Source organism: Vigna unguiculata, chromosome 4, assembly GCF_004118075.2.
Source record: "Vigna unguiculata cultivar IT97K-499-35 chromosome 4, ASM411807v1, whole genome shotgun sequence".
In the NCBI taxonomy this organism is placed as follows: domain Eukaryota; kingdom Viridiplantae; phylum Streptophyta; class Magnoliopsida; order Fabales; family Fabaceae; genus Vigna; species Vigna unguiculata.
This window is the reverse complement of record NC_040282.1, coordinates 38,824,811-38,852,712: the sequence shown is the minus strand read 5'-3', so window position 1 is coordinate 38,852,712 and position 27,902 is coordinate 38,824,811. Positions and strand designations below refer to the sequence as shown.

Here is a 27,902-nt window from a genome sequence, read left to right as displayed (position 1 = left end):
GCTACTTTTCATCGTTTCGGATGTTTGCTTTTGCTCGCTGCGATCCTCTCTACTTTGTGACTTTCCCTTTTGAAGATATGGCAGAAGTGCCATCATCCATCTATCAAGCCAACAAGCGCATTCAAAACCCTTTTGAGAACATGTCACACCCACAACCCCAACAAATACAAAAAACAAACACCCCCCATTAATTCAAAAACTAAACTTCAACCCAACCTAGTTCAACCTCAATGCAAGCATAGCCACCTCCTTGTTACTACTACTACTACCACACTTGTTCCGATTCCTAATTAACTTCCTTCTTTGTGTCTCATTCTCTTGTCAAAACCCCTTCTTTCATAGGGCCCATTACTCCATAATGGGCGACAAGGGAGACACAACCAAGAAGCAGCAGCAACAACAACAACCTCAACAGCCTCAACCTCAATCTCACCTTCACCACCAACAACAACAAACACAGCAGCAACAACAACAAACTCAGCAGATTTCATCTTCTCCTAAAGCCCCGCGTGAGGAAGCTATCACAGAAGTTAGGCCAATCCACCACCATCAACAATTATCGCCGGTTGTGGTTGTGACTGGAGCACCCCCTTTCATTTCTAGTCCTTTGTATGTTTCCAGCGGTGCAAGCTCTTCACCCTATGAGCCTCAGTTTGAGACACTGAACCCCAAGAGACCCAGATATAGTGGACAATGGAAGCAGCTTCTACCATCCCCTCCTGCGCAGCCGAAACAGTCCCAAATGGCCATGCTTCCCACCACAGAATCAAGCCCTTCACCAACCACACACACTTCATCAAATCCACAACAACCCCAGACACAAACAGCTTCTTCATCTGACACTTCCTCTTCTCCAACTCACTCTCTCCCATTACTCTCGGGAGGTTCTGGCCAAGAAGGGAGCAAGCAAGAGGGAGAGCAAGTTCACCAGCAACTCAGAAAGGGGAAATATGTGAGCCCAGTTTGGAAGCCCAACGAAATGCTGTGGCTGGCAAGGGCTTGGAAGGAACAGTACCAAGGAGGTGGTGGTGGTGGTGGTGGATCTGAATCTTCTTCAAGGGCAGAACAACAACATCAAGCGGAATTGGGAATCACGAGAGGAAAAACTAGGGCTGATAAGGATAAGGAAGTGGCTGAGTTTCTCAAGAGGCATGGGGTCAATAGAGATGCTAAAACTGCAGGCACTAAATGGGATAACATGTTAGGTGAGTTCAGAAAAGTATACGAATGGGAAAGAGGGGGTGAAAGGGAACAAATTGGGAAGAGCTATTTCAGGCTTTCACCGTATGAGAGAAAGTTACATAGACTCCCAGCTTCTTTTGATGAAGATGTTTTTGAAGAACTTGCACAGTTCATGGGGTCCAGAATGAGATCTTCTCATGGCAGGGCAGGTTCATCTTTTGTGTCAGGAGACGAAGCTAGAACAGCTGCAAGAGCTCTTCCACCACCACCTCGACCCTTCAAAGATGATGAAACCCCTCTCTCAGGTTTGTAGATAGTTGAAGCATCAAAATGGGAAATCACAATATCTTACTTTTTGGTTTTATTTCAGTTCCCCCCATCTTTCCTTCACCACCTAATCTTCAATGCACTTTGCCAACGTAATTTCACACACAATAAAGTTTCTGTTCTTTAGTTCATTTGTAGTTTTTCTGCTTCCCCTTTTATGGAATGCACAGTGATTCTGATGTATTCGTGAAGGATTCAAAGGAACAGTATATTTCATTCGATTCTCTGTCCTTTACAACTAAAAGCACTGTTTACCACCCTTATAGGGAAGAATAATGTATTAGAAAATGAGAAATGGAAACGTTATCAGTGTCCGTTATCAATGTTCCAAGCTTGTCTTTTTATTCACCCATCTTGTTATTGTTGCAGCTACGACGAAACAATTGGCCATAACAAGTGGGGTTGAACCTTTCTTTCATGGCTCAAGAGGGGGTTTATTAGGGTTAGACACACTCTTGGATGTTTCAGGCTCTTCTTCATCATCTAAAGAGCTCCGTAGGATAGGGAAGATAAGAATGACATGGGAGGAATCAGTGAGTTTATGGGCAGAAGAAGGAGAAATACATAGAGGGAGAGTGAGGCTTCAATCTTCTAGCTTTTTGAACGCGGATGAACTCACTTGCTTTGATGATGCCATGGTGCCTTGTCCTATGGAATATTTCGAAGATGGGCCTCTGAAAGGTTTTTCTGTTGACAGATTCGTTTCGGGACAGCAAGTCAAAGTTTTTGGCAGAAGAAAGTCTTCCCCAGCCTCAGATTCTTCTGGTGCCAAACCAAACCTGTTTCCTTAAATTAAACTACGTTGCCTTGTTTTACATATTCTAGGATTCTATCTAACTGTTTTATTGTCCCTCTTTCCCAGGTTTTGCTGAAAGAGTCCAACTTCCCTCCAAAGCACTTCCCATTAGATGTGAGTGCTCTTTTTCCCAGTGGTCACTACCCTCACTCCATGTTCTTACCAGTACTCTCTCTAAATAACCTCTTATTTGATATTTTCAATTTACAAAAAATGAAGGAAACTTTCAGCGATAACAACAAAAGTATTCATTCCTATCTCAATCATTCTAATCTTTTTTTTATAACTTATTAATATCTTTTGTATTTCATTCATCTTAGTATGAGCTTATTTCATGTTCTTAAGATTATTAAATATACTTATTCTTCTAATTTAAACATTGACAAACCATTAAAAAAGATATCGTAGAACAGTATCAGTTTTGTTGTCCGCTATTTAATTGTTTCTCAATGCCGGTTAGATAACCCTAAAGTAATAAAGCTATTTAACTAATCCGTAAGCATTGAATGTTTATCAATTTGTTATGAAACAATCCTTTTTCATAGCAATTTAAAAGCACCTAAGATTTTAAAAATTACAGTATTTGGCAGTATTATAAATCTGTCTGGGATATGTCTTGTATTTGCATAACTTAAGAAGACAATGCTAAAGGAAGTAGTCACTTTAAGAATCAGTTCCGAAGTTTAGTCTTAAACAAAAAATGACAACACACTGAAGGAGTAGTTTACCAAGTTTCTTGTAGTTACATTATCATGTGAAATTGATCAGAGAATTATTATACTGTGTTGGTGTTGCAGCGATTGCTACATTGGATTTTCGAGACCCAACAGAATACTACATGGAATGTCTGTTACGTGCGTCACCACAAACCCTCCCAAGCCTGTACGAGTTAAAGCGTCACCTACAAGAGCCACCACCGGAAGACCTACGTTTTCCTCTCCGAAGAGATGTGTACGAGGAACTTCCCCAAGGGAAGGAACTCTTTTTCACGACCACACCCGAGCCCTTGGACTGCAGAACCATAATGTACGACATCGTGGGCCCCATCATCCGCACCCACAACCCTAGCCTCTCCCTCGCTACGTCATCAAGCCGCGACTCCTTTATCCCCCTCTGGGACGAGTGCATCAACCGCGTCATCCAAAAGTTCTGCCCCGAAGAACTGACCCTAATCCGAAAACCCACGTCACCGCCACCAGAATCGACGAACCAGTCCATGTTGCAAGACCAATGGCCTAACGTAACCGGTTTCGTCAACAATTACTGTCTCTGGAGAGGCGAAGAAACGCACCAGTTAAAAGAGTCGCAACCCAATCCATCAACGACGTTAGTGGGGAAACTCATGTGGACCTACATGGATCTTCCGTACATTCTCGGATACTACGCGGTGGCCAACACAGTGACGTTTTGCGCGCTGAGTAGGTCGCAGGATGGAATAATCAACCGCACCGATTTACACGAAGTGAACTTGAGCACCCCAGTGGAAAAGCTGAAAGCTTTGGTTCCGTGTTTCAGAATAGGGTTGTTGTTAGCGTTGTTGAGTAAGCGTTGCGCGAGTACAAGCAACTGCAAGGGGTTTACGTACAGTGATTTCGAGAGGGTTTGCTACGGTAACGGGGTGGTGACGGAGGTGACGCCGAGCACGTGCACGAGGGTGTTTATGGAGAAGCGGAAGTGGATGGCGGTGAAGGAGGTTTACGAGATTCTGGACCACAGGATACCGCATGCAGAGGTTATGGTGGGTTTTTCGGAGAGGGAACTGGGGTTGTCGTTTAAGCCAAGAGGGTGTCGTGTGAAGCCGGGGAACTGCGAGGAGTTGGTGGAGGCATTGAAGTTCGTGACGAAGGCGATGGTGGCTTTACACGACTTGTCGTTCATGCATAGGGATTTGAAGTGGGAGAAAGTGATGCGGCGGAGGGATCGGGAGGAGTGGTTTGTGTGCGGGTTTGACGAGGCGGCGGGAGCGCCGGAGCTGAAGGGACACGTGTCAGGGACGCGTGGTGGGAACGCGCCGGAGATGGAACGGGGGTTGCATGGGGTGAAGGTGGATGTGTGGGGAGTGGGGAACTTGATTAGGACGTGTGGGTTGGGAGGGGTGCCGAAGATGCTGAGGGAGTTGCAGAATCGGTGCATGGAGCAGAACCCGGAGCAGAGGCCCACGGCGGCGGACTGCTACCACCACCTGCTGCAGCTGCAGTCATCGCTGTCAGCCGCCGCCGGGGGAGTCATGATGATGTGATTGATGATGAGAATGGAAAGGCATTGTTTGGTTGGTTGTTTTTAATTTAATGCGTTGAGAGATGAGTCCCAGAGAATAATGTCGTTGTTGGTCTAGGTTCGGATATGTAACTTTTTTGGCATTGGATATTATTTGATTTGAGAATTTGAAAGGGAAAATGATTTTTTTTCAAATAATGTTATTTGTTATGGATTTTTTTTATTTTATTTGGAACATGTCACTGTTTCTCATTCATTGGAAGTTTGACTTTATTTTTAGAAGCTTTTAATTCAATAATTCCGAATGCCATTATAATTTTTCTTCGTACAGATAAGTGTTAACTATTTTTCATACAACATTAAAGATGAATGCAGTCTTATCTGTCTAATTTAATGTAGTAACTCATCAATGTAAAGTAATAAAATAAAAAAATTAAAATTAAAACTAAAGTAAATAAATGCATACCTTTTTTTAACATTTTAGATGTGTTTGTAGACATTGGAGTTGGTAGTGGAAATTGCGGCTGGTGGTGGCTGAGAATCTTGAGAATTGAAAGTGTGTTCACAGGTGAGAAAGAAGCTTCATCTTTTCATCGGTGTTCCTTCTTTTACCACCAACATAGAGAAGAAAAAAAACATGGTTTATTAAAAAAAACACGGTTTATATAGTGAGTATTAATTTAGCAATAAATTTTGAATAAAACTTGTAAGAGAAAACATTGCATATAACTGTGATTAAAGTGTTCCATAGTTCACCAATGTTAGGAAAGTAAAAAGAAACAATGAAGAAAAGAATTGAAACATGAAAGCTACTTTGAGTATGGATGAAGAATATTAATGACCAAAATCTGTGCATGGGGATTGCACGCGGTCTTATAATTAAAGATTAATTTGTTTCTTTTAAGTTTTCATACAAAGGTGAAAGGAATGAGATCAACGTAAAAGTAAGAAAGCTGTATCTTCTGTGTATTCATACTTAATCTGGTTTTTGCTATTAACTTTTCCTTCCACTCTGAACAAATTATTACCAGCTGAAAGATAAACTTTTTATTTTTTTATTGGTGATAAGTTTAAAGACAAAAATTTTGACCTTTGAACAGGTGAGATGGTGTGTCTTTGAAGGAAGTAATAAGGACCTGAATATTGTTGTGTGAAAGACTAAAAAATGTGTCACGAAGACGAAAAGTGCTGCTAATAAAGAAAAGGTAATTTTGATACAAAAACGAATTAATTTCCTTACCATCTTATGTTGATGAGTTAATGCAAAACAAGTTATTTTTAACTTTTCCTCATTCTTAAAAACATAATATAACAAGCAAAATTTCGTAATAAGTATTTTTTTAATAGGTGAATTTTAAGTATAATTTCATCTTTTGTAAGTGAGATTTTTATCAATTTATATACAGTAAATTCATCTTAACTTTAATCATGCAATTACTTGCTTGGAATCAAACTAACTCATGATCTTGACTCTAATATCAATTGTTGGATTGAACACTTATCACTTGGCTAAAAGCAATAACTATTAGTCAAGACATAACTCTTTCTACTTAAGAGCGTATAAGCCCAAACACAATGATTCGATTGTGACTCGACCCACCCGGCCGCTTCCTCCACGGGAAAATTGCTGCCACCCGCAAGAGCGGACTCCAACACACTCATTCATGCCAATGTATATATATTTGATATGTCCAATGACATGGTATGTCCAACAAACAATAAATCTAGTTTGTAAGAATAAACTTACGACTACTCTAGTACCCTGTTAGTAAGTTTAAGTCTAACTAAATCTTATAGAATCGACTCGTAAAATAAGGTATGCACGCATTTAATAACTCTTTTTGTAGCCTTGGCTGACAAAAGATCAGACCATCGCTTTCCCTTTTGTTGTGTGTATGGTTTTGATGAAGTGTATGCCACTTTCTCCTTTGATCATGTGTTTATATTGATGTGAAACTGGTCCTATGATGCTTAGTTAGTCCCACGAGTGTGATGAATCTTTTGGTGATTATGATGAGTTACATTATCTCACTGCCACTGATTTAAAGCAACCCTATGTGTGCGTATTCAAACCCACTGTCTCAGTGAACCTAGCGTGGTCCAAACAAACATATATGCATAATTCCAGTGTTTCAGATGAGGAACTCTTGCATACAAAGTAGAATCACAACAATCACAAACAATAATAAAACTATGTCTATCTTTTACATACCAATAATGAAATAAAAGTAAAATATCTTTTGCTAGTTGATTTCATTTTAGTGTCCTATAATTTATGAGTAAATAATTCATTTATTGAAGCAAATATTTATTTATGTTGTTTTTAGAATAATAAAAAGAAATTACATCATTAATATAATAACATTATTAACTTTAATAATTGTTGATGTAATTAAATATATTTTTTAAAAGGTTAAATATATGGTTTGTCCTTAACTTTCGGTAAAAATAAGAATTAATCATTCTTCAAAATTTTGGTCTAGTTTAGTTTTCAACTTTAAAAGTGTGTGAAATTAGTTATTTTAATTAAATTTTGTTAAATTTATTTGACGTTTCAAACGCATTTCTCAGTTAATATTGTAACAGAAATGGATCAAATTGTGTAAACAACTGAAATTCTATTATGAGATACGTTTAAAATATCAAATAAATTTAAAAAAAGTTTAATTATAAGGATTAAATCCACGCATCTATAAAGTTGGAGGACTAAATTTATTAAAATTTCAAAAATAGATTAGATACAATTTTTAAAGAACAAAAAACGCATTTTACTATTTTTTTTAATTGTCACCTATGTTTATTAAGTGAACATTTGAGGTTAATATTGATGAAAACTTTTTTCTAATTAAACATATTTAACAATCCATAAAATCAAACAAATATTTAATTATTTTAAAGTTCAAACAAAATGAACATATTTAACGTTATTGTATTGATGTTGAGGGTTTTTTTTTTCATCGTACTAAAAACGAAATATATCATATATTTATTGTACTGAACTAATTATTTACTCTTTTACAAATTAATCACTTTGATTTATTAGAATTTTCAAATCAATTAAAAATGTAACCATTATATATAAATGAATAAAAACTTTACGAGAAAATTAAATTAGAAACCAATTCACTTCCTAAAGCTACTTTTCTCCTTTGACATATTATATAAGTGTAAGTATCTTTTATAAAAGTATCTTAGACATATTACACTTAAAATTGTCAAATATAGAGATTTATTCTAATTTTCTTTTTTGTGTTCATAAATAAATTAAACAATCTTATAATAACATTTTAATGAATATAAATATATCGTAGTCATGATATAATTAAAATATAAAACGATTTTCATAGATATAAGATTATATTTAAATGTAATAAGTTTTAAATACAGTAAGTGGTTGAGTTAAGTTCTTAATTTCCAAGCAGAGATTTAAAGTACCAATATATTAAAAGAAAAATAGATGGAAAAATATATTTTTTTTAAATCAATTTTCAAATATACTTTTTACAGACTCGTTTTTAAATACGCTTAGGGGTCACCTCCGACGTATGTTATTTTAGTGGGTTCATGGCCCACTTAAAAAAAAGGGGTAAATGTTTGGGCTCGGTGTAAGAAAAAAATCTATTTAATAATTGAAGGGGTCTTCTTCCTTCACCTCCAATACTTTCTTTTGCACCTCTAAATAATTCTGAAATTTCCAAAAGAAGTTTTCACCTTTTACCACTGTTCACACCCCCCATCCCCTCTCAAACACATCTTCCTTCATCTTCCATCATTTTGGTTACTTGCTCTTTCATCATATTCCTTCGAGCTTCTGCACACATATATCTTTCTCATTTTCCAGGTAAATGAAAAAAATATTTTGAGTAAGTGAATTAGAGGGTGCAAGAGTTCACTTTAAAACAAACAAACACTAACAAGCCTCAGTAATTATATTAATTACTGTTACCTACTTTACTAATAGGGATATTATAGTGATCAACACAAAGCTTTGGGGGTGCAGATGAGAGTGTTGGAGGTGCAGGTAGAACGTTCCTAATTGAAAGATTTTAACAAATTGGGGTCCAATAGTTAATGGACTACTAGTTATGGACTTTACTAATTAAAGCCGGAGGGGTCCTTCTCCCTGCACCTCCAAGAAATCTCCTCTACCCCCAAAATTTACATTTCTGCCCTTATTTAATATTCTGTGAGAATGGTTGAGAATGGTTGAAAGTGGTACGGACGCAGTAAATTTCATTTACTGCGTCAACCTCGCTGCACCCCCAAAACGTTAGTATACGTACTTCAGCCCTTCATTCGTGCTTCTTCAGACCTTCATTCTGTGCAGTGGTCCCTCTCACTCCTGCTTCAGCCCTTCATTCTCTGCAGTGCTTCAGCCCTTCATTCTCTGCAGTGGTCCCTCGTATCTTCGTTCGTTGGTGGTCCCTAGAAGAGGTTTGTATCCTCATTTGTTTATTCATGCATTTGATTATTTTTTTGTTCATTCTGTCACACACTGACTGCATTATTGTGATTATTATTGTGATTGAAGGTTGATTCTTTGAAGGAAGTTCTTCTAAGTAACTGCGTTAGCTCCTCCAAGTGGTCAGGTTAGCCTTCATACTTTGTAAATTGAATTTGTTTGAAGAAATCGTTTGGAATTGAAAATGTATGGGAAACGGAATACAGAATCCGTTTCAAAACTGTATGAAACGGATTCTGTATTCCGTTTCTAAAAAAATTTGCAAATTTTTTTATGAAACGGAATACAGAATCCGTTTCATACAGTTTTGAAACGGATTCTGTATTCCGTTTCGTATAAATTATGATTTTGTATCATTGCATATGTATCAGAATTGAATAATTGAAATTTCCGCTCCTTATTTGTATGGATGTTTTGTCCAACACATCATACACTTGAAGTCCACATACTTGAACATGAAATAGAAACCAAAATTTTGTTTTTCTAAACGGATTACATAATCCGTGTGTTAAAGATGTGAAACGAAATAGCTATTCCGTTTCATGGTATTCCGTTTCATAATTTGATTTTGTGTGTTGGTGTGTATATTGTGTTATTGGTGAATTTTTAATGTGAGTCTGTGTGATTGGTGAATTTTCTAACTTAAATTATGCAATGAATATGAACATGCAATTAGTTTTCAATTTTTGAATATGAACATGCAATTAGTTTTCAATTTTTGATACGTGTTGCATTCACTCGTTTTCTGTGATACGTGTTGCATTCTTTATGCATTTAGATGGGTTATTTACTTATTAAAATTTCTTTTTTATTATAGTTCATTATGGAAGAGCATGAATTTAGTTATTTGAGTTTCTTGGATTCTCAAGCGGATTCTCAACAAAATTGTAGTCTCATGTCAGAGTTTTCTGATTTTGTTCATGATATCTGCGAACAAGATTATACATCTCATTTTACAACCGATGATATTTTCTCAACACGTGAAGATTTAATTAAATGGATTAGAGGGGTTGCTTATAATCTTGGGTTTGTCGTTATTATTCTAAGATCGGATAAATACAATGGACAACCAGGAAGAAAGACCCATGTATTATTAGGTTGTGAAAGAGGTGGAAAATATAGAAAATACAAGTCTGATGCAGAACCCAGTTTATCTGGGACAAGAAAATGTGATTGTCCCTTTAGATTGAGAGGGAGACCCATCTCTCAAGGGGAGGGATGGGTGTTGAACGTAAAATGTGGTTACCATAATCACGATGTCTCTTCTACTCTAGTTGGTCACCCCTATGCGGGTAGGTTGAAGTCTACTGAACAGTCGTTGCTTGTTGATATGACCAAAAGTCAAGTCAAACCTGCAAATATACTTCTCACTTTGAAAGAAAAAGATGATTGTAATGTTACAACTCTGAAGCAAGTGTATAATGCGAGATATAGGTACAAACGTTCAATAAGAGGTTCAAGAACTGAGTTACAACAGTTAATGTTGATGTTGGAACGTGATCACTACATCCATTTTAGTAGATGTCTTGATGAATCTGATGTGGTAAGCGATTTGTTCTGGACCCATCCTGATGCTGTGAAGTTGTTAAATTCATTCAACATTGTGTTCTTAATGGATAGTACCTATAAAACCAACAAATATCGGTTGCCATTACTTGAGATTGTTGGTGTGACCTCAACGGGATTAACTTTCTCGGCCGCTTTTGCATTTTTATCTAGTGAAAAGCAAAATAATTTCATTTGGGCTCTTGAAAGGCTAAGAGGTCTATTTATGACGTCCGAGGGTGGTCCACAAGTCATTGTAACTGATAGGGATCTTGCTCTAATGAATGTTGTTGGCATGGTGTTCCCTCAGTGTTATCATCTTCTATGCCGTTTCCACATTCAAAAAAATGTGCAGGCAAAGTGCAAAATGTTAGTAAATTCTGTTGACGCATGGGATGTTGTACTTCAAGCCTGGGAGAATGTCATGGACTGTGAAGATGAATTAAAGTTCAACGAGTGTGTTCATCGTCTTGAGCTTGTTAGCCAGCCATGGCCTGTATTCTTTGAATATGTTAACGACTCGTGGATCATTCCTTATAAGAAATTCTTTGTGAAGGCATGGACGAACAAAGTTATGCATTTGGGGAATACAACATCAAACAGGTATGTTTGTATTTTGCTATTAATTAAAATTTTTTTTATTAATGGTTTATATGATTTCCTTGTATAAATTGTACTAGGGTTGAGTCTGCTCACTGGAGTCTGAAGAAAGTTCTTGGAAGTAGTATGGGAGACCTTTGTTCGTGTTGGGATGGAATTCACAACGTTATTATCTTGCAACACAACGAAATTAAGGCGTCTTTTGAAAGAAGTATAAATCTGATCAGTGACTCTTACAAGGCATTGAGTTATAGAAGATTAGTGGGTAATATTTCTAGATGTGCCTTAGAACTCCTTGCTCCAGAATTGGAAAGAGTAAAGAAGATTGGATTCGATAGTAGTCGTTGTGGCTGCATTCTCAGACAAACTTATGGTCTACCATGTGCGTGTGAATTAGCACGATATGATCCTGGGATTATTCCTCTCCAAGAAATTCATGTCATGTGGACTAGGTTGAGCTTCTCCAATGTCTCGTCTTCACAATCTGAAGGGCAATTATCTATTCAGAGGGAGGTTGATCTACTGCTTAATCTTTTCAAAGAAGTTGATATTGCAGGAAAAGTGACCATAAAACATAAATTACTTGACATAGTTAGCCCTTCCATGACATCGATGTTACCACCACCGAGTAAAGTTAAGACGAAAGGTGCAGCTAAGAGTCATAGATCAAAGAAGTCAACCAAACGTGATCCCTCCTATTTTGAGCATGTGGACGCCTTCATAGAGTCCTCAAGACAAGACACATTTGTTGCAAAAACAGAAAACAAGGTGAAGAGCAAACGTGTAATTGAAGAGAAAGTAATACCCATGCTAGAACAGTTCAATCCTGTTTTTCATCCATATATACTCGATGTTGTCGATGTTGTGGCGGACGGTCATTGTGGATATAGATGCATTGCTGCATTGTTGGGTATGGGTGAGGAGTCGTGGCCTCTAATCAGACATGATCTATACAAAGAACTTAGCTAATGGCGAGATGAATATGCAACGTTAGTTGGAGGCTATGATCGTCTGGAAGAACTGAGAAAGTCTTTGCTAGTTCAATCACCATCAGGGGTATAACTTCTATACACCACTGTTGAAATTTATGTATTACAAGTTTTTTATGATTTTGTTTTATTATAATCTAATTAATTATATACAGGCTAATCGAGACAAGTGGATGACTATACCAGACATGGGGTATGCGATTGCTAATCGGTATAATGTAATCCTCGTGTGCTTGTCATCAGTTCAGAATTTGACTATATTCCCACTTCGTACATCCCCACCTACTTCGCAAAGTCAACATCGACTAATTTGTATCGGACATGTTTACAATTCTCATTTTGTTCAGGTATATATGTTTATATATATATATATATATATATATATATATATATATATATATATATATATATATTATTTTTATAAATAACTTTATTTCTCTATTGACTAATTGCGTATTTACAGGTTCGTCTACAAGAAGGCTGTCCATTACCGACAGTGGATATCATATCATCTAGCAATCGTTACCCAAAGGCAAAAGGGTGGGCATCATTTTATAGAGATAGGATGCAAGCATTCCTAGATTTACACATAGTGGATCGTAGTTATGTAGATCTCATGGAAGACTGATATTTGTTGATTGTATTTAAGTATTTCACTGTTGTAGTTTGTAATTATTTTACCAATATATAAAATTCTAACTCCTTTGGCCAAGGGACGGATATATTTTGGCCTCATTGCTAACATTAAAGAACTTAATATAAAATACCATATATAGATGAAATATCTTAACATAAAATCCAATACAAATGTCAACTCTAACATCAAATACAAATAAATCGACTATCCAGACGTAGATGGTCGTCGACCTCGAACTCTACGTCCTCCTCTAGTCTCTTCCTCTTCAAGTCCATCTTGAGCCATCTGCAATAACTCATGAGTGCGATCCCAGGCAACTGTGCCCTCAGTAACATCTCTACAGTCTATCATCCGCTGAAGACCACCTACAATGTGTTTCACGAGACCCTGTCATAATAACAAGTTAATGTCAAATATTAATAGTTACTAATAATATTAACAACTAAATGTGTGACATACCAATAAACCACTGGAAGATGATGACGGTGACGTCCTCTGAACTGTTATGTCATCTGGCAAATTCCGACGAAGTCGGGGCACAAGTACAAGGCTAGGTCGGTCGGCCTCAGCTCCACGTAAAATGTATGGATGGGAGACTCTCCTAAACCACTGCAAATATCCATCCGAACATGAAAAGGGAGCTGGTGCTTGGACCACTTGATGTACAAAAAACTGCTCGTGCTTTTTCCACCGATCATCAATAGCCTCAAAGTCCATCATGGGAACCGAACTAGGCGGTCGTGGAATAGGCTGGATGAAGCCAAATTGTCGCAACACACGCTCAGGCAAATGACGTTGTACGACGGTCCCAACCCTCAGGAAGCCAGAAAACATGCTATGTGTTACCAGTTGTCGTGCAGCTCTGTGTGCTACATATGGGTTCCAAATCATCCCATCATATGTCAAGCCATCCAACTAGACTCTAACATCAGCTATAGCGGAAATGGCGCGTCCAGTGACATAACGTAGAGCACGGGGTTCGGTCTCCACATATGTATCCCGTACTTGCTTCCTTCCCAATGTAGGGAAGTGCTCGTATATCCAAGCCTGTATCAAATAATATTTCATTTAACCATTATCATATAAAACTAAAAACAAGTGAAATAAAGAATAAAATGTTATATAAATGGGTACCTGCAGAAGAGGTAGATATCCAGCTAATTGCTTTGTATTTGCAAAGCTGGCATCTCCTAGCTGCTCATATAAGTGGACAAGAGCAGCAACTCCCCAACCATATGTACGACATGTGGAAAGATCTCTAAATAGCTCGAGATAATGTGTACGAACATAGGTGGCGCTTTTGTTATCAAATATCGTGCACCCTACAAGGTGCAAAAGATATGCACGTGCAGCAAACTCCCATAGCTCGTTTTCACAACAGCTATCATACAAGTCTCTCAACCAGCTCAGTCGGACTTGTGCACCCCGACTTTGATTCAGCTCCACACATGCCATGGCCCGGTCAACACCAAGAAGTGTCGTCAAAATCTGAACAGAATCTTCATATTCCAGATTTTCAGTGGAGCAAAAGTTTCCACTGATGGAAAGATGGAGAAGTGACGATACGTCATCCAAAGTGATGGTCATCTCCCCAATGGGTAAATGAAAAGTATTAGTCTCGGGATGCCATCTCTCCACGAAACCCAATACTAACCCAAGATCGATATATTCATATAAAATATCGCACAAAGGCGATAATCCAGAAGCTAACACAAAAGGTGCAACAGCAGGGTGAGGACGTCCTAATTTCTTAACTTTTTTAATATGGGAGACCACTTTCACAGCTCGATCCTACCAGAAGAAACAAACAACAATAAAAATACTTAACAACAATAAAATTAAACCTATATAAAAACTTCTTACTGACCTGACCATCCCATATCATGCGTGCAACATGATCCTGGTACTGCGTCAATAAAGATGTATCATACGGCCCACCAGGAAATCCTCCACCGTCGTTATCAATGACCTGCTCGTCCTCCCGATGAACGTCAGGAACCTCATTCTCAACAATGTCATCCTCAACGACATTAGCCTCATGCTGACCCCTTCTACGAGCCGATGCTGTCGGTCTCTTTCGTGCAGCACCCTGTCTGGAACTCTCGGGTGCATCATTTGAACCACGTCTAGACATATTTCCTCGTGTCCTGACCATATCTATAATTAAATAAAAGACAAATTAATACATAATAAATAATAAATAAAAAGGGGAAACAGATCCCACGTGAAAAAAAAATTTAAAAATACAGAAACGGATTACACAATCCGTTTCAAAAAAAATAAAAATAAAAATAAAAAAACGGATTATACAATCCGTTTCAAAAAAAAAATACAGAAATGGATTACACAATCCGTTTCAAAAAAAAAATTAAATACAAAGAAACGGATTACACAATCCGTTTCAAAAAAAAAAAATACAGAAACGGATTACACAATCCGTTTCAAAAAAATAAATAAATAAATACAAAGAAACGGATTACACAATCCGTTTCAAAAAAAAAAATACAGAAACGGATTACACAATCCGTTTCAAAAAAAAAAAATAAATAAAGAAACGGATTACACAATCCGTTTCAAAAAAAAAATAAAAATTCAAAAACGGATTACACAATCCGTTTCAAAAAAAAAAATTTCAGAAACGGATTACACAATCCGTTTCAAAAAAAAAAAAATACCGAAACGGATTACACATTCCGTTTCAGAAAAAAAAATTCAAAAACGGAATCCACAATCCGTTTCCTTAAAAAAAATAAAAAAACCGAACCCTTCCTCTCAAACGCACACCACTCATCAACACAACCCACCTTTCCCACCTTTTCAGGATTAACAAAAACCTACATATAAAAACCTACACATGCATTAAAATAAAAATATAGGATATCTAATATTAAAAAAGCAGTATTACTTACCTGCAAAAATTGGGAAGCCGCGGGAAACGATGAAATATGGTTGCCGACGGTGGGGAGAAGAATTGTGTGTGGAGGAGAAAAGGAGAAAAGGATGGCGTGGGGAGAATGGTTTGTGGGAGAAGAGGGAGAATGAGTGCACGGGGGAGAAAGGGAGAAGAATGAGTGCGCTGCTGCAGTGGGGGAGAAGGGGAGAAGAGTGAGTGCGCTGCAGTGAGGGAGAAGGGGAGAAGAATGGGAGGCTAGGTCAAAGATTCCAAAAAGTTGGTGCAGTGCGTGCAGAGGGAATCTGCTTTTTATTGGGTTGCGGTGGAGGGGTTTTGGGGGTGCAGTGCACTAAGGCTGTGAGGGGTGCAGGTGTATTTGGGGGTGGAGTGCGGTGAAATTGAGAAAAGACACAGTAAATTTTTTTTTAACCAGGGGCAACGTTGGAAATAAAGTACGTTTTGGGGGTACAGGAGATTTCTTTGGAGGTGCAGGGAGAAGCCCCCAAGCCGGAGTTTCTTCCTCCACCTCTAAACATTTCTTCAACATTCCAAATTTTTAAAAAATTTCCATAATGAACTTTGACTTTAACTGCTAGGTAATAAAAGCTGTCTTATTTTACAAGTTGAATTTTTTATTACTGATGAAATCTTCTTACATGGGGTTAATTAAATTTTAAATATGTTATATATTTAAATTTTAATTAATTTTTTATTAAAAATTTTCATTTCAATAATTATTTAAATATTTTTTATTTTTATCTAAGTGGTCCATTGTTTTATTATGTTGTCAACAAGATGACATAATTATTATTTTCGTTAGCTAGTATTTTTTTTTCAAACTTATCTATTAACTCGATTAAAAAAATTGAAAACAAAAAAATAAAAATAACGGTCACATTATCAAATTAATAAAAAATTCAATAATTCAATACTTAAATAAAAAAAATATTTCAAACTTTCGTAAAAAAATAAAAATTTTCAATTCAACAAGAATTTAATTAAAAATATAATAAATGTACTTAAATTTAATTAAGCTATCCAATATTTATTATTTATTGTAAACTTCATACCTTCCTCAATCTTATCTTACCATATTTTTTTCTCTTCCTACTTTCTTTCTGATTATAGAAGTTGCAGTAAATGTTTTTGAGGGATAATATAACTCTTTCATATGTTTGATACAGACCTAATACTGATCCTTTATCACCCTAATCTTTTCTGTTAACATGTCATTATGTGATACCTAGACATCTAACAAATTATTAAATGACTACATCTTAATATTAATTTTCTACATCATGAGTTAAAAATTTAGAACTATACATTAAGTTGACTTTATAAAAATTTTGAATTATACTTAATTTGATTTTATAAAAATTTAAAATATAATTAATGATTATTATTTCACACACATTATGTGTTAAAATTTAAAATTATTAATTCCACTAATTAAAATAATATAAATTTACATAATAAATTTTTTGAAGAAAACAAATATTCTTTAAATTTTTAACCCTTAATTATTTAAAATTTAATATATTGAATTACTTACTTCTTTTTTCATTTGTTACTTTCTCGGTTTTTTAATTTTTTTTTTACATTTAGTCGTATTTTAGTTTTTAACAATATTAAAATTGAAGAGAAACCGTTAAACAAAATAAACAGTAAAACAACATTAAAATTATTTTATTATTAACATATTTTTTAACTATTTTTGTCTACATAATTTGAATTATTACTTATATTTTTATAACACTAATTATTACAAGATAATATTTCTTTAATAATCAATCTTAGTGACAAAAAGTTGTTAGTCACTATAGTGACCAATTTTGATACTAGTTCATAAAGTAAAAAATGATTTATTACTAAAATAGTCACTAATATGAATAAAAAATTATAATTAGTCACTAAATTAGTCTTTAAAATTAGCTATCATGGTTTTAGCTACCAAAGAAAATTGATTACTGAAAATTAGCTACTAAGATTTTAGTTGCTACGATGACTTAGTTTATAAATTGGTCTCTAATTAATTACTGACTAATTTAGTGATTAATTATAATTTTTTATTTATAATAGTGAATATTTTAGTAACCAACATCTTTTTTATTTTTTAAATTAGTTACTATAGTAACTAACAATTTTGGTCATTAAACTTAATTAATAATAAAATATTTTTTTAGTGTATACAAATGTATAATATTTATTTTTTTTCTAAACAAAATAAAACTACATTAATGATTATTAAAGTTAAAACTCATTTAATTTTACAATTATGAATTTTATAATTAATGATTATTAAAGTCAAAACATGTTTAATTTTACAATTATGAATTTTTATAAAATTTAATATTTATTAATTATTCTTAGATATCCTAGAAAATGTTATTTGCTTTAGTTAATGTCTGTCTATATGAGGTAAAGAATGATTTATTTTAGTTAAATAGACAGTTTAATCTTTAAACATAAAAGAAACTATTATCTATACTCTATCTCTGATTTATTGAAAAAGGAACGTACCAAAAAAATCTTATCCATCAAGAACATGAGGCCAAGAAAACAGCAGAAATGATAAACCAAAAAGGTTCAAAACTATCAACAAAAAAGGACAAATCTAGTTACCATGTATATCCCTTTTTCTAAACTTTTAGATCTGCTAAATAATTGTAATTATTTTGAGGGAAAGGATAGAATGACTACTAATTTTTACTACTGACATATTCCGTGTCCTGACATATTCCATTTTATTTTCTTTTTTGAATTTAATTAAAAGTTGAACAATGTGGTAGATGAAAGTGGGAGCTCACTTTCGCGCGTGGGCCGAAAAATTCTCACTCTCTCACCTTATCCTATTCTTTGAAACATTTTTAAACAGAACCCCTTTTCTCTTCACTCTAAAAAATTCCCAAACCTCTCACGCTTCCATTTAGAAATTCCACCCCCATCCCATTTGTTGTAAAACAAGTATTGGTTTCCATTGTAGAAACTGCAACTGGAAAAATAATTCCCTTCCAAACTTGGTGGACTTTCCAACCCGATCCGCCAAAAAACAATCCGCCCGCTACCTGCCCGTTTACTCGCTGGGTATTCGTTTAAAAAATATCCGCAGATATTTTTAAAACCCGCGGGTACCCGTGGATACCCGATACCCGCAAATATTTAAAAAAAATATATTTTATAATTTTTTTAATATAAAATTATAAAAATAAAATATAAATTAAATTATAATTATAGTTAAATTTGACATAATAAAATATACCGTTAATTTTAATTTTAATTAAATTTAACTTAATAAAATATAAATTAAATTTTAATTTTAATATTTTGCGGGTAACGGGTACCCACGGGAATGGATAGTATGATACCCGTACCCAACCCGTTTATAAGCGTGTATTAAAATACCTGTTACCCGTTACCCACAGGTAGTAACTATCCGCCACGGATTTTATCCGCAGATATCCGCGGACGCGGGTATTTTTGCCATCCCTAGGTGGATTACACCTTATTTAATCTTGGGTTCCAAGTTAATTTTTAAAATATGTATCAGGAAAGTTTTCCAGCAAATGCGTAAATAGTTAGTTTAGAACAAACAGGGTGTGCACAGCCTAAGGTCCACCAAGTTTGTGAGGGAATTCTGTATCCAACTACACTTTCCAAATCTTTTTTATGTTTTGTTCAAAAAGTGACTTTTGGGTTACTAGTTAATTGGTAATAGGTTGCAAGTTAAATTTAAAAATGGACGAGGGAAGTTCATCCATAAATGCACAAATAGTTGGTTTAGACCAAAATGCGATGGGGTGTGTTATTCGTGTGCACAAGCTAGAGTCGACCAAGTTTGGGAGGTAATTGTGTATCTAATTACACTATCCAAATATGTTATTTTATCTTTGTTCATAAAATCCTTGGTGGGTTACAACTTAATAGGTCTTGGATTGCAAGTTAAATTTAAAAATTGGCGAGGGAAGTTCATCCACAAATGCACAAATAGTTGGTTTAGAACAAATGGGATGAGGTGTGTTGTTGGTGTGCATAACTTGGGGTCCACCAAGTTTGAGAGGCAATTCCAAATATATTATCTTACTTTTGTCCAAAAAGTCTTTGACGGGTTACAACTAAATTAGTTTTGGCTTGCAATTTAATATTCCATACGGATCAGGAAAGTTTTCCCACAATTCAAGCCAATACATGGTTTAGAACAAATGGGATGGGGTGTGTTGTTGGTGTGCACAACCGAGGTCCACCAAGTTTCAAAGGGAATTTTGTATCCACTTGCACTATCCATATCTGTTATGACCTTTTTGTTCAAAAAGTCAGTTGTGGATTACAACTTAATTGATCTTGGGTTGCAAGCTAATTATCCACATGGGTCAGGAAAGTTTTCCCACAATGAAAACCAATACTTAATTTACAACAAATTGGATGAGGTTTGTTATTGGTGTGCACAACTTGGGGTCCACCAAGTTTGGGAGGGAATTTTGTATCCACCTGCACTATCCAAATCTGTTATTTTACTTTTGTCCAAAAAGTCGTCGCTGGGTTACAACTTAATTGGTCTTGGGTCATAAGCTAATTACCCATATGGGTCAGGAAAGTTTTCCCACAACAGAACCAATACTTGGTTTACAACAAATGGAATGAGATGTGTTATTGGTGTGCACAACCTAGGTCCACCAAGTTTAGAAGAGAATTCTTTTTCCGGTTGTAGTTTCCATAATGGAAACCAATACTTGGTTTATAACAAATGGGATGGAGGGTGGGGTTCCTAAATGGAAGCGTGAGAGGTTTGAGAAATTTTAAGAGTGAAGAGAAAAAGGGTTCTATGAGAAAGAGAATGGGGTAAGGGTGAGAGAGTGGGAATATTTCGAAGTGAAAAGAAAAGGAGTTCTATTTAAAAATGTTTCAAAGAATAGGATAAGGTGAGAGAGTGAGAATTTTTCAGCCCACGCGCGAAAGTGAGCTCCCACTTTCATCTGCCACATTGTTCAACTTTTAATTAAATTCAAAAAAGAAAATAAAATGGAATGTGTCAGGACACGTAAGGTGGTAAGAGAAGTAGTAAAAATTAGTAGTCATTCTATCATTTTCCTTATTTTGATAGGGAGATTCCCTAAAAAGAATCTAAAATCCAAATCTGATGTAGAAGATATCACACCATCATCATATCAATCATCAATTATTTCTTCTCCATTGCTTCTTCTTCTTCTACCTTCCACACATCTTTTTAATGCTATAATTATAGTTTTCAAAAATCAATCATGCCCCTCTTCTCTTTCTCCCATTACAAATTCCTTTGGAGATGTTCAATTGCATTTGCATTTTTCTTAACCCTTTTCTTCATTGCAAACTCACTCACTCTCCAACCCCAATCCACTTCAACACCATGCAACAAAGACCCCTACAAGCAACTCAATCTAATCCTTAACCAAAACGGCACCGTCACACGCCCCAACAAACCCCCCGACAGCCCGCCCGCAGCGGATCCCTCTCTCCTCGTACTCTCCAAAGACCTCTCCATCAACCAATCCAAGGGCACATGGGCGCGGGTGTACCTTCCCCGCGCAGCACAGGATCACCGCTCCAAGCTCCCCCTGGTGGTTTTCTTCCATGGTGGAGGGTTCATTTTTCTCAGTGCAGCCTCAACGATCTTCCACGAGTTTTGCTTCAACATGGCAAATGACGTCGATGCGGTCGTAGTGTCCGTGGAGTACCGTCTCGCACCGGAACATAGACTACCCGCGGCGTACGATGATGCCGTGGAGGCGCTGCAGTGGATAAAAGCCAGCCAGGATAACTGGCTCAAAAACCTCGTCGATTACTCCAATGTTTTTCTCATGGGGAGTAGTGCCGGGGGAAACATCGCCTACAACGCCGGTCTACGTGTAGCCGCGGCTGCCGACGACAAGATTCCTGAGATCAAAGGGCTTATTTTGGTTCAACCGTTTTTCAGTGGGACCCACAGGACAGGTTCGGAGCGGAGGCTGGCGAACGAACCTCATCTGGGGCTGTGCTTTAATGACGCGATGTGGGAGTTGTCATTACCGGTTGGGGTTGACCGTGATCACAAGTATTGCAATCCGACGGCGGGGAAGGGTCGTGCGAGATTGGAATTGATCAAAAGGCTTGGATGGTGGGTCCTGGTTACCGGATGTGGAGGTGACCCGCTGGTGGATCGTCAGGTGCATCTTGTTAAGTTGATGCAAGAGAAGGGTGTGAAAGTTGTGGGGCATTTCACCCCAGGGGATTATCATGGGATTCAAGATAGTGAACCATTGAAGGCAAAGGTGCTATATGGAGTTATCAAAACTTTCATTTCAGCTTTAAATTAATCATCATTGCTTAAGAGTTAGAGTAAGAATTTCTAGTAATTGCATCGTTGAATAAGTAAAGACAAAGAGTGAAGAATTTGTTTTCTTTTTGTCTTCATTACAAAGCTCTGGTCTTCATTCACAGTTCATTACAAGTTTATAGTTTTTTTTTTTCTCTTGCACCTTGGATGTGATCCTCCAGTGATCATAGTAAAAGTTAAGGACCAAAACAGCAAACAAGTAATTATGCAAAACCTACAAGTTCATACAGAAACTACATAACATCTATATAAGCAAGTCTAAAATATAAAAGAAATCTAAAAATAAATCCAATTGCTAAAAACAGCAAAGAATGCAAAATTTCACTATGATACATGTAGCATAACACTAAAATAGAACGAAGTACTCAAAACTAAACTAAAAACAGCAAAAGAAATCCTATGTAAACTACCTCTACAATTTTATAATGTAATGTCTCTTGTATCTACGTAAAACATTGCCTCTGCCATGTCAGCCTTTGGCGCATTCCGTCATGACAGTGTGCTTTTGCTCCCACTTCTCTCGGCGGCAGGTCTCCAAAAGTCAGCTATGCCAAGTGTCACTGGTTACTGCAAGTCAACCAGCTTTTCAAATTTGCCAGCTGTTCAATGTCCAGGTCAGCCACTTATTCAATTTCAGCTGGACAGCATTTCATTCATTTATTCCAACGTGGCAACATGCTCAGCTAAGCACCAACATGGAAGCAAGTTAACTCATCCAGTGTGGCAGCAGACTTACAAGTCTTCACAGCAGCTGCATTTTCTTCCAATTCTTTCAATCATCTTAGCCAACTCATGTTTAAGCCAAAATACTCTCTCAAGTGAACTGTACATCTTTAAAATCAGCACCAAATTAATACCTTCATCTTGCATAATTATTAACAAACTATATCTAAATGTAATATACAATTAATGCTTCTAAGAACAAGACTATATTGAATGTAAACTTAAGCTATATTACTACTTAGACACAAAAGTCTATCTAATTAAAGAACTAAACTGAAATATCATAACAAAGGCTAATCTAATGACACTTAGTAAAGACTGCAACTATCTTACTCTAAACCGAATTTGAATCAAAAACTAAGAGTTCAACACTAAAACATACTTAAAAGAGATGCAAATGGTCTAGCAAAAAATACATCAAGACGAGTATCATCAATGGTATTCATAATGGAAGACTTTAGAATGGCATGCTAAAGAACTGAGCTCTCGACAATGCTAAGGAAAATAGTATGTACAAGTTGAGAGTGGGCACTTGCCGGTTATATCATCAACCTTACAGATTCATATTTTGAAGCATGAACCTCCATAAAAGGCTAAAAAATATAAGGCACTCAGATATGCCAACTTCACCAAAGAATAACTTAGGATGAATAAAGTAGAAAGCAATGATTCGAAAGGGTCCAGTCTTCTGGTCTTCTGTAATCAATGGAGAACACCCACGAAGACAACCAAAATATGAGTTTTGTATGACTTTGTATTATGAACCATGACGATCATAACAAAGATGTATGAGGATTGGAACATGCAGCTGCAAGCAAAATCATCAAGCATTTACTTATGATCAGATAATAATTGGTTCGCTCAATATTTCCCAAGTCCTCAGTACATCTGCTGCTCCCGTAACAAAGTTTCAAAACTTGGTAGGAGATCAAGGGGCAACAGCCAGACTGCGTGAACTATAAGGACTATGACATGGAACTTCGCAAGATATCGTGCCACAGTTAACAATATTAGCAGTAAGTGCTAATAAAGTATGCACTGTGGCAGAATGTGGAATGGCAAATATGGGGAACATCTGCTTCTCAATTACAAGTTACAGAATGTCCTCCACTGGTCTTAATAATTTTTCTGCTTCCTCTAATAATCATTTTATAGAATATTTCACACTTTTACTATTAATAGCATTTTTAACATTCTGTTTTCCTTTATCACCACTAACTTAGTACTTCTTTCTGGAAGAGCTTATTAAGCTTTGGATCTGCTGAACATCCATTTGAAATCATCTCCTCATAAAAATATCTGGCCTTTATGAACCACCTACAATTTACAAGCCCTTCAACCATTACTTTGTAATGCACACAACTAGGGACCAAATCATATGCCTTCATTTCAGTCCAAATTTTCAGTGCATTTACTGGTTGTTTCAAATTTAAGAATTTTGTCAGAATTATGAGAAATGAATCCTTATTTGGACCCAGACCAGAATCTTTCATCCTACTCAGAAATTCCAATGATCCTTGATAATCTGTTCCCTCAAAAAATGCATGGTAGGTTTCAGTTGTTGGACATACATTCTCTTCTACCATTGTGTTAAAAACTACCCTTGCCTCCGCTAGTTTTCCAGTTTCACAAAGAGGGAGTATCATGGAATTGAAGGTGGAAGAATCAGGCTGCAAACGTTGTTCTTTCAACTTATCTATAGTCCTAAGAGCTTCCTTCAAGCAATTGGCATGAGTTAAAACATATACCAATGAATTGTATATCTCTATTCCAGGGGTCCATCCCCTTTTCTTCATCTGATCATAGAGTCTAAGAGAGTCAAAGAGGTTCCCTTCCTTTGAGAAGCAGGAAATCATGTAGCTATACGAAGTACCATCGGGTGTTATACAGTATTTTGACATTTCTCTCCAAACTCTTTTTGCTTCATATACATCCCTTGTTATGTTACACCATCCATTAAGAATAATGTTAAAGCTCTTAGTCTCAAGTGGGAAGAGCTTCTTATTCACTAGCATAAACTCTTCGGCCTCTTCAACGTTTCCATATTTACAAAGAGCAGCCAAAAGTGCATGAAATGCTTCTTGATCAGGAGTCAATCTGAACGTGTCCATAAAGTTGAATGTTTGAATAGCCTTGGATGTGTTGTTTACAGATGCATATCTGATCGAAACAAAATACCATAGTTAAAAAGGAGGGAAATTATCTACTACGAACAGAGTTGACATGACACTATCAAGAACCGACAAAAGTTATGATCCACAAGAAAACAATCAAGGTTGATCATGTCATGAATCAGAAAAAATCAATGCCAGACTGGCATCAACAGTCTAACACTAACAATTCGTCACGGTAGATATTCTCAACAGCTTCAGCAAGTAAGAAGTCCTACAACGATATACATACAGAGTTTCTTAAAGATGGCCACAAAAATCATATCCACAATAGACTGAAGGAGAACGAGCTGTAAACTTAATTTGCTATCAACTATGCATTCCATTCCAGCAGTTCAGTTGTTCCAAATGTACGAAGATAACTTTGTAAAACTAAGGCAATTTAGAGTAATAATTATTTGAACTTCGAATGTTGACGTAGCTCACCTATCAATCATAATAAGCATAGCCTGATGCGTGGAGAGAGACGAATGATGCATATCTCGAATGATACACCAAGCAGGGGAAAACTTTCCATGAGTTGCCGAGACCCATACCATCAAGTTGCAAACTTTCTCGTCGTTATAATGGCAATTCCATTTGAAGGCGAGCAATGCAGGTTTCCATTCCTCCCTCAATGCCCAGATAGCGGAACATATCAAATCCCTGTTTGCTTGGAAACTTGATGAGTGGAGACCCTCTGCTTGCGATGACGAATGGGCAACTTTTTTTAGCAATTCCAGAAACTCTGGTGGTGATGGGTCGTCCAAGTTGAAGTTGAAGTTGAAGTCGAAGTCGAAGTCGAAGTCGAAGTCGAAAGGAGCATGGTACTGGTTCCGAGTCCGAGAGTGTAACGAAACTGTTTGATTAAATGCCTCAGAGGAAAATTTATTACCGCTTCCAATTCTGAATACAGGTACAGTTACTCGGGAATTTCGTTTTGCGATACCGTGCAAACCGATTGAAAAGTAAGAGTAAGAGCAGAGTAACCGGAGAGGTGTAGCCATTGGAACTTCAACTTTCAACCTTTACCACGCCGGGCGCATAACTTTTTCAGTGACACGAGAGAGGAAAGAGTTTACGGTTAAATAATTTGTAAGTCCTAATATATCCCTAAGTAAGTATCCAATAAATCTTTTAACTGTGTTTTTAATAAAATACAAAATTTTAATTCAAGTTTTTAAATAAAATATTCGACGCAAAACAACTTTTCTATGTAATGTGAGGGTTAAGAAAGTTCTCACCCCTTTTCTTGATATAAATAGGGTTATTTTGAAAAGGATCGATACTTTAATTCATTATTTTTTATCCACTTTTAATCCACCACTTCAATTATCATTAGATCATTATATCACTAAAAAGAATCAAAATAAATGATCTAATGATAATTAAAATATTGGATTAGAAATAAATTAAAAAAGATGGGTTAGAATATCATTTTCTTTTGAAAAGATTAATCTATCATCCGAGTTTCAACAGATAAATTATTTATTGGATCAGAAAAAATTATGTATAACATGATAAACTAATTCATAAATTAAAATTAAAACTAAATAAATACAAAAAATTTATTGTATAAGTAAAATTTGTATTTTTAAGATATTATTGTAATTACTGTTTTAAATTTATAAAAAATATTGAATATTTTGCTAAATCATGTCGTGTTTATGTTTATTTAGAAAATAAAAACTATATTATCTTTTTAATTCACTATTTATTTCACAATAAAAAATGACGCATATATGTTTAGATTTTATAAATTATTTAAATTTAAATTACATATAAATTAAAAATAAGTTGATAAATATTAAAAATAATACCTAATTATAATGAATATTTAATGTTTAATGCCTTAAATATTGAAATCACTCTTCATCTTTAATAACAAATAAAAAATATATAAGATATAAATTACAAACTAAAGTGAAATCTACTATAAATCTAAGAAAATATTAGTGTAAGAAAATCTTAATATAGTGAAATTACTGAAATAGACATTGTTATTCATTGATACGTGTCCAAACATTTAGGGCTTTTTACCTTTTACATCTTCTTTATCTTCTTTGGACTTTCTCACTACTACTTCTTCTACTACTACTTTTTGGTAGCAAGTGAGATGATTGATTGATGTATCAGACGTTTTTTTTATTCTTCTTCCTCTGTATCACACCTTCTCCCATTTATCTTCTTCCTTCTTCTCCTTTTCTCTGACTTCTTCTACTTTATTAGATTCTTATTTTTCATACTTGGATTGGTTTCTCAGCCTTTGATTCTCATTTTTCTTCTTCTTCGTCTTCTGCTTCTAACACCATATCCACTTGAAGGTAAGTTATAATAAATCAACTTTATTTTCGAGTTCTCCTTCTCGGTCTTTATAAAAGGGTTTTTTTTTTATATATTTCTTCTCTAAACTTATCCTTCTTCATCTTGATCTAAGGATTTTTTTCTACTTCTTAATCAGTTAACATCGATTGAACGTTAGGTATTGTTCAATCTCAATAGCTTGAGTTCTCCTTCTTCATAAAAGATTCTTCTTCTACTTTTGTGTTTAACTGAACTTTGTTTCTGTGTCATCTCTATAGGTCTCATTCATCAAAGGGCATTCTTTTGCTTTTTATTCGGTAAAATATATCCAGACATCTTTTCCGTTCTTAGATTTTGACTCGAGTTCAAATTTTGAGTCGAGTTTCTTATAGGTCTACGGAGTTAAGCAGGGTATATTTCTTGGATTTTTTTTGGATTTCTAATGTTATTGCTAGGTTAGTTGGATATATTTTTATGTTTTTGTTCTACAGTTAGGGGTTTGCTAAATTTTGTTGTAAAAAGCTTTTGTTTGTGTTTGTTATGGATTTCGTTGATGAATTATTTGTTTGCTTTGTGTGACAGCCTATAACAAGCACTAGCTTTCAATCCTATTAATTTGAAGTTTGAGTTGAATTTTTTTTAGGTCCACGAAGATATAAGCTCAAGACCATGTTATGAGACAATTTTGCTTACTTTATTCCTTAAATATTAGATGTGGTTAAACAAGAATC

At 35.7% G+C, this 27,902-nt stretch overlaps 6 protein-coding genes across 6 annotated transcripts; 4 read left to right on the top strand and 2 right to left on the bottom strand.

Moving 5' to 3' along the window:
- Positions 1–358: 358 nt before the first annotated feature.
- Positions 359–4,544, top strand: LOC114180895. The gene is made up of 4 exons (XM_028067189.1): positions 359–1,487; positions 1,879–2,274; positions 2,372–2,419; positions 3,103–4,544. The coding sequence occupies exons 1-4, from the start codon at positions 359–361 to the stop codon at positions 4,542–4,544; spliced, it is 3,015 nt and encodes a 1,004-aa protein (XP_027922990.1).
- Positions 4,545–9,807: 5,263 nt separating this feature from the next.
- On the top strand, positions 9,808–12,853 carry LOC114180894. The gene is made up of 4 exons (XM_028067188.1): positions 9,808–11,132; positions 11,210–12,185; positions 12,274–12,465; positions 12,582–12,853. Exons 1-2 carry the CDS (start codon positions 9,808–9,810, stop codon positions 12,096–12,098), a joined length of 2,214 nt encoding a protein of 737 aa, XP_027922989.1. The 3' UTR covers positions 12,099–12,185; positions 12,274–12,465; positions 12,582–12,853.
- On the top strand, positions 12,307–12,746 carry LOC114180893. Its single transcript, XM_028067187.1, has 2 exons — positions 12,307–12,465; positions 12,582–12,746. Exons 1-2 carry the CDS (start codon positions 12,307–12,309, stop codon positions 12,744–12,746), a joined length of 324 nt encoding a protein of 107 aa, XP_027922988.1.
- Positions 12,854–14,061: 1,208 nt separating the features above from the next.
- Positions 14,062–14,910, bottom strand: LOC114180892 (protein MAIN-LIKE 2-like). The gene is made up of 3 exons (XM_028067186.1): positions 14,623–14,910; positions 14,146–14,546; positions 14,062–14,077 (listed from the first exon to the last, which is right to left on the bottom strand). Exons 1-3 carry the CDS (start codon positions 14,908–14,910, stop codon positions 14,062–14,064), a joined length of 705 nt encoding a protein of 234 aa, XP_027922987.1.
- Positions 14,911–20,773: 5,863 nt separating this feature from the next.
- LOC114181460 (carboxylesterase 1-like) lies at positions 20,774–22,102 on the top strand. Its single transcript, XM_028067924.1, has one exon. It carries the CDS (start codon positions 20,904–20,906, stop codon positions 21,972–21,974), a length of 1,071 nt encoding a protein of 356 aa, XP_027923725.1. The 5' UTR covers positions 20,774–20,903; the 3' UTR covers positions 21,975–22,102.
- Positions 22,103–22,333: 231 nt separating this feature from the next.
- On the bottom strand, positions 22,334–25,929 carry LOC114181710 (pentatricopeptide repeat-containing protein At1g80880, mitochondrial-like). The gene is made up of 2 exons (XM_028068241.1): positions 25,315–25,929; positions 22,334–24,877 (listed from the first exon to the last, which is right to left on the bottom strand). The coding sequence occupies exons 1-2, from the start codon at positions 25,872–25,874 to the stop codon at positions 23,932–23,934; spliced, it is 1,506 nt and encodes a 501-aa protein (XP_027924042.1). The 5' UTR covers positions 25,875–25,929; the 3' UTR covers positions 22,334–23,931.
- Between the last annotated feature and the right edge of the window lie 1,973 nt (positions 25,930–27,902).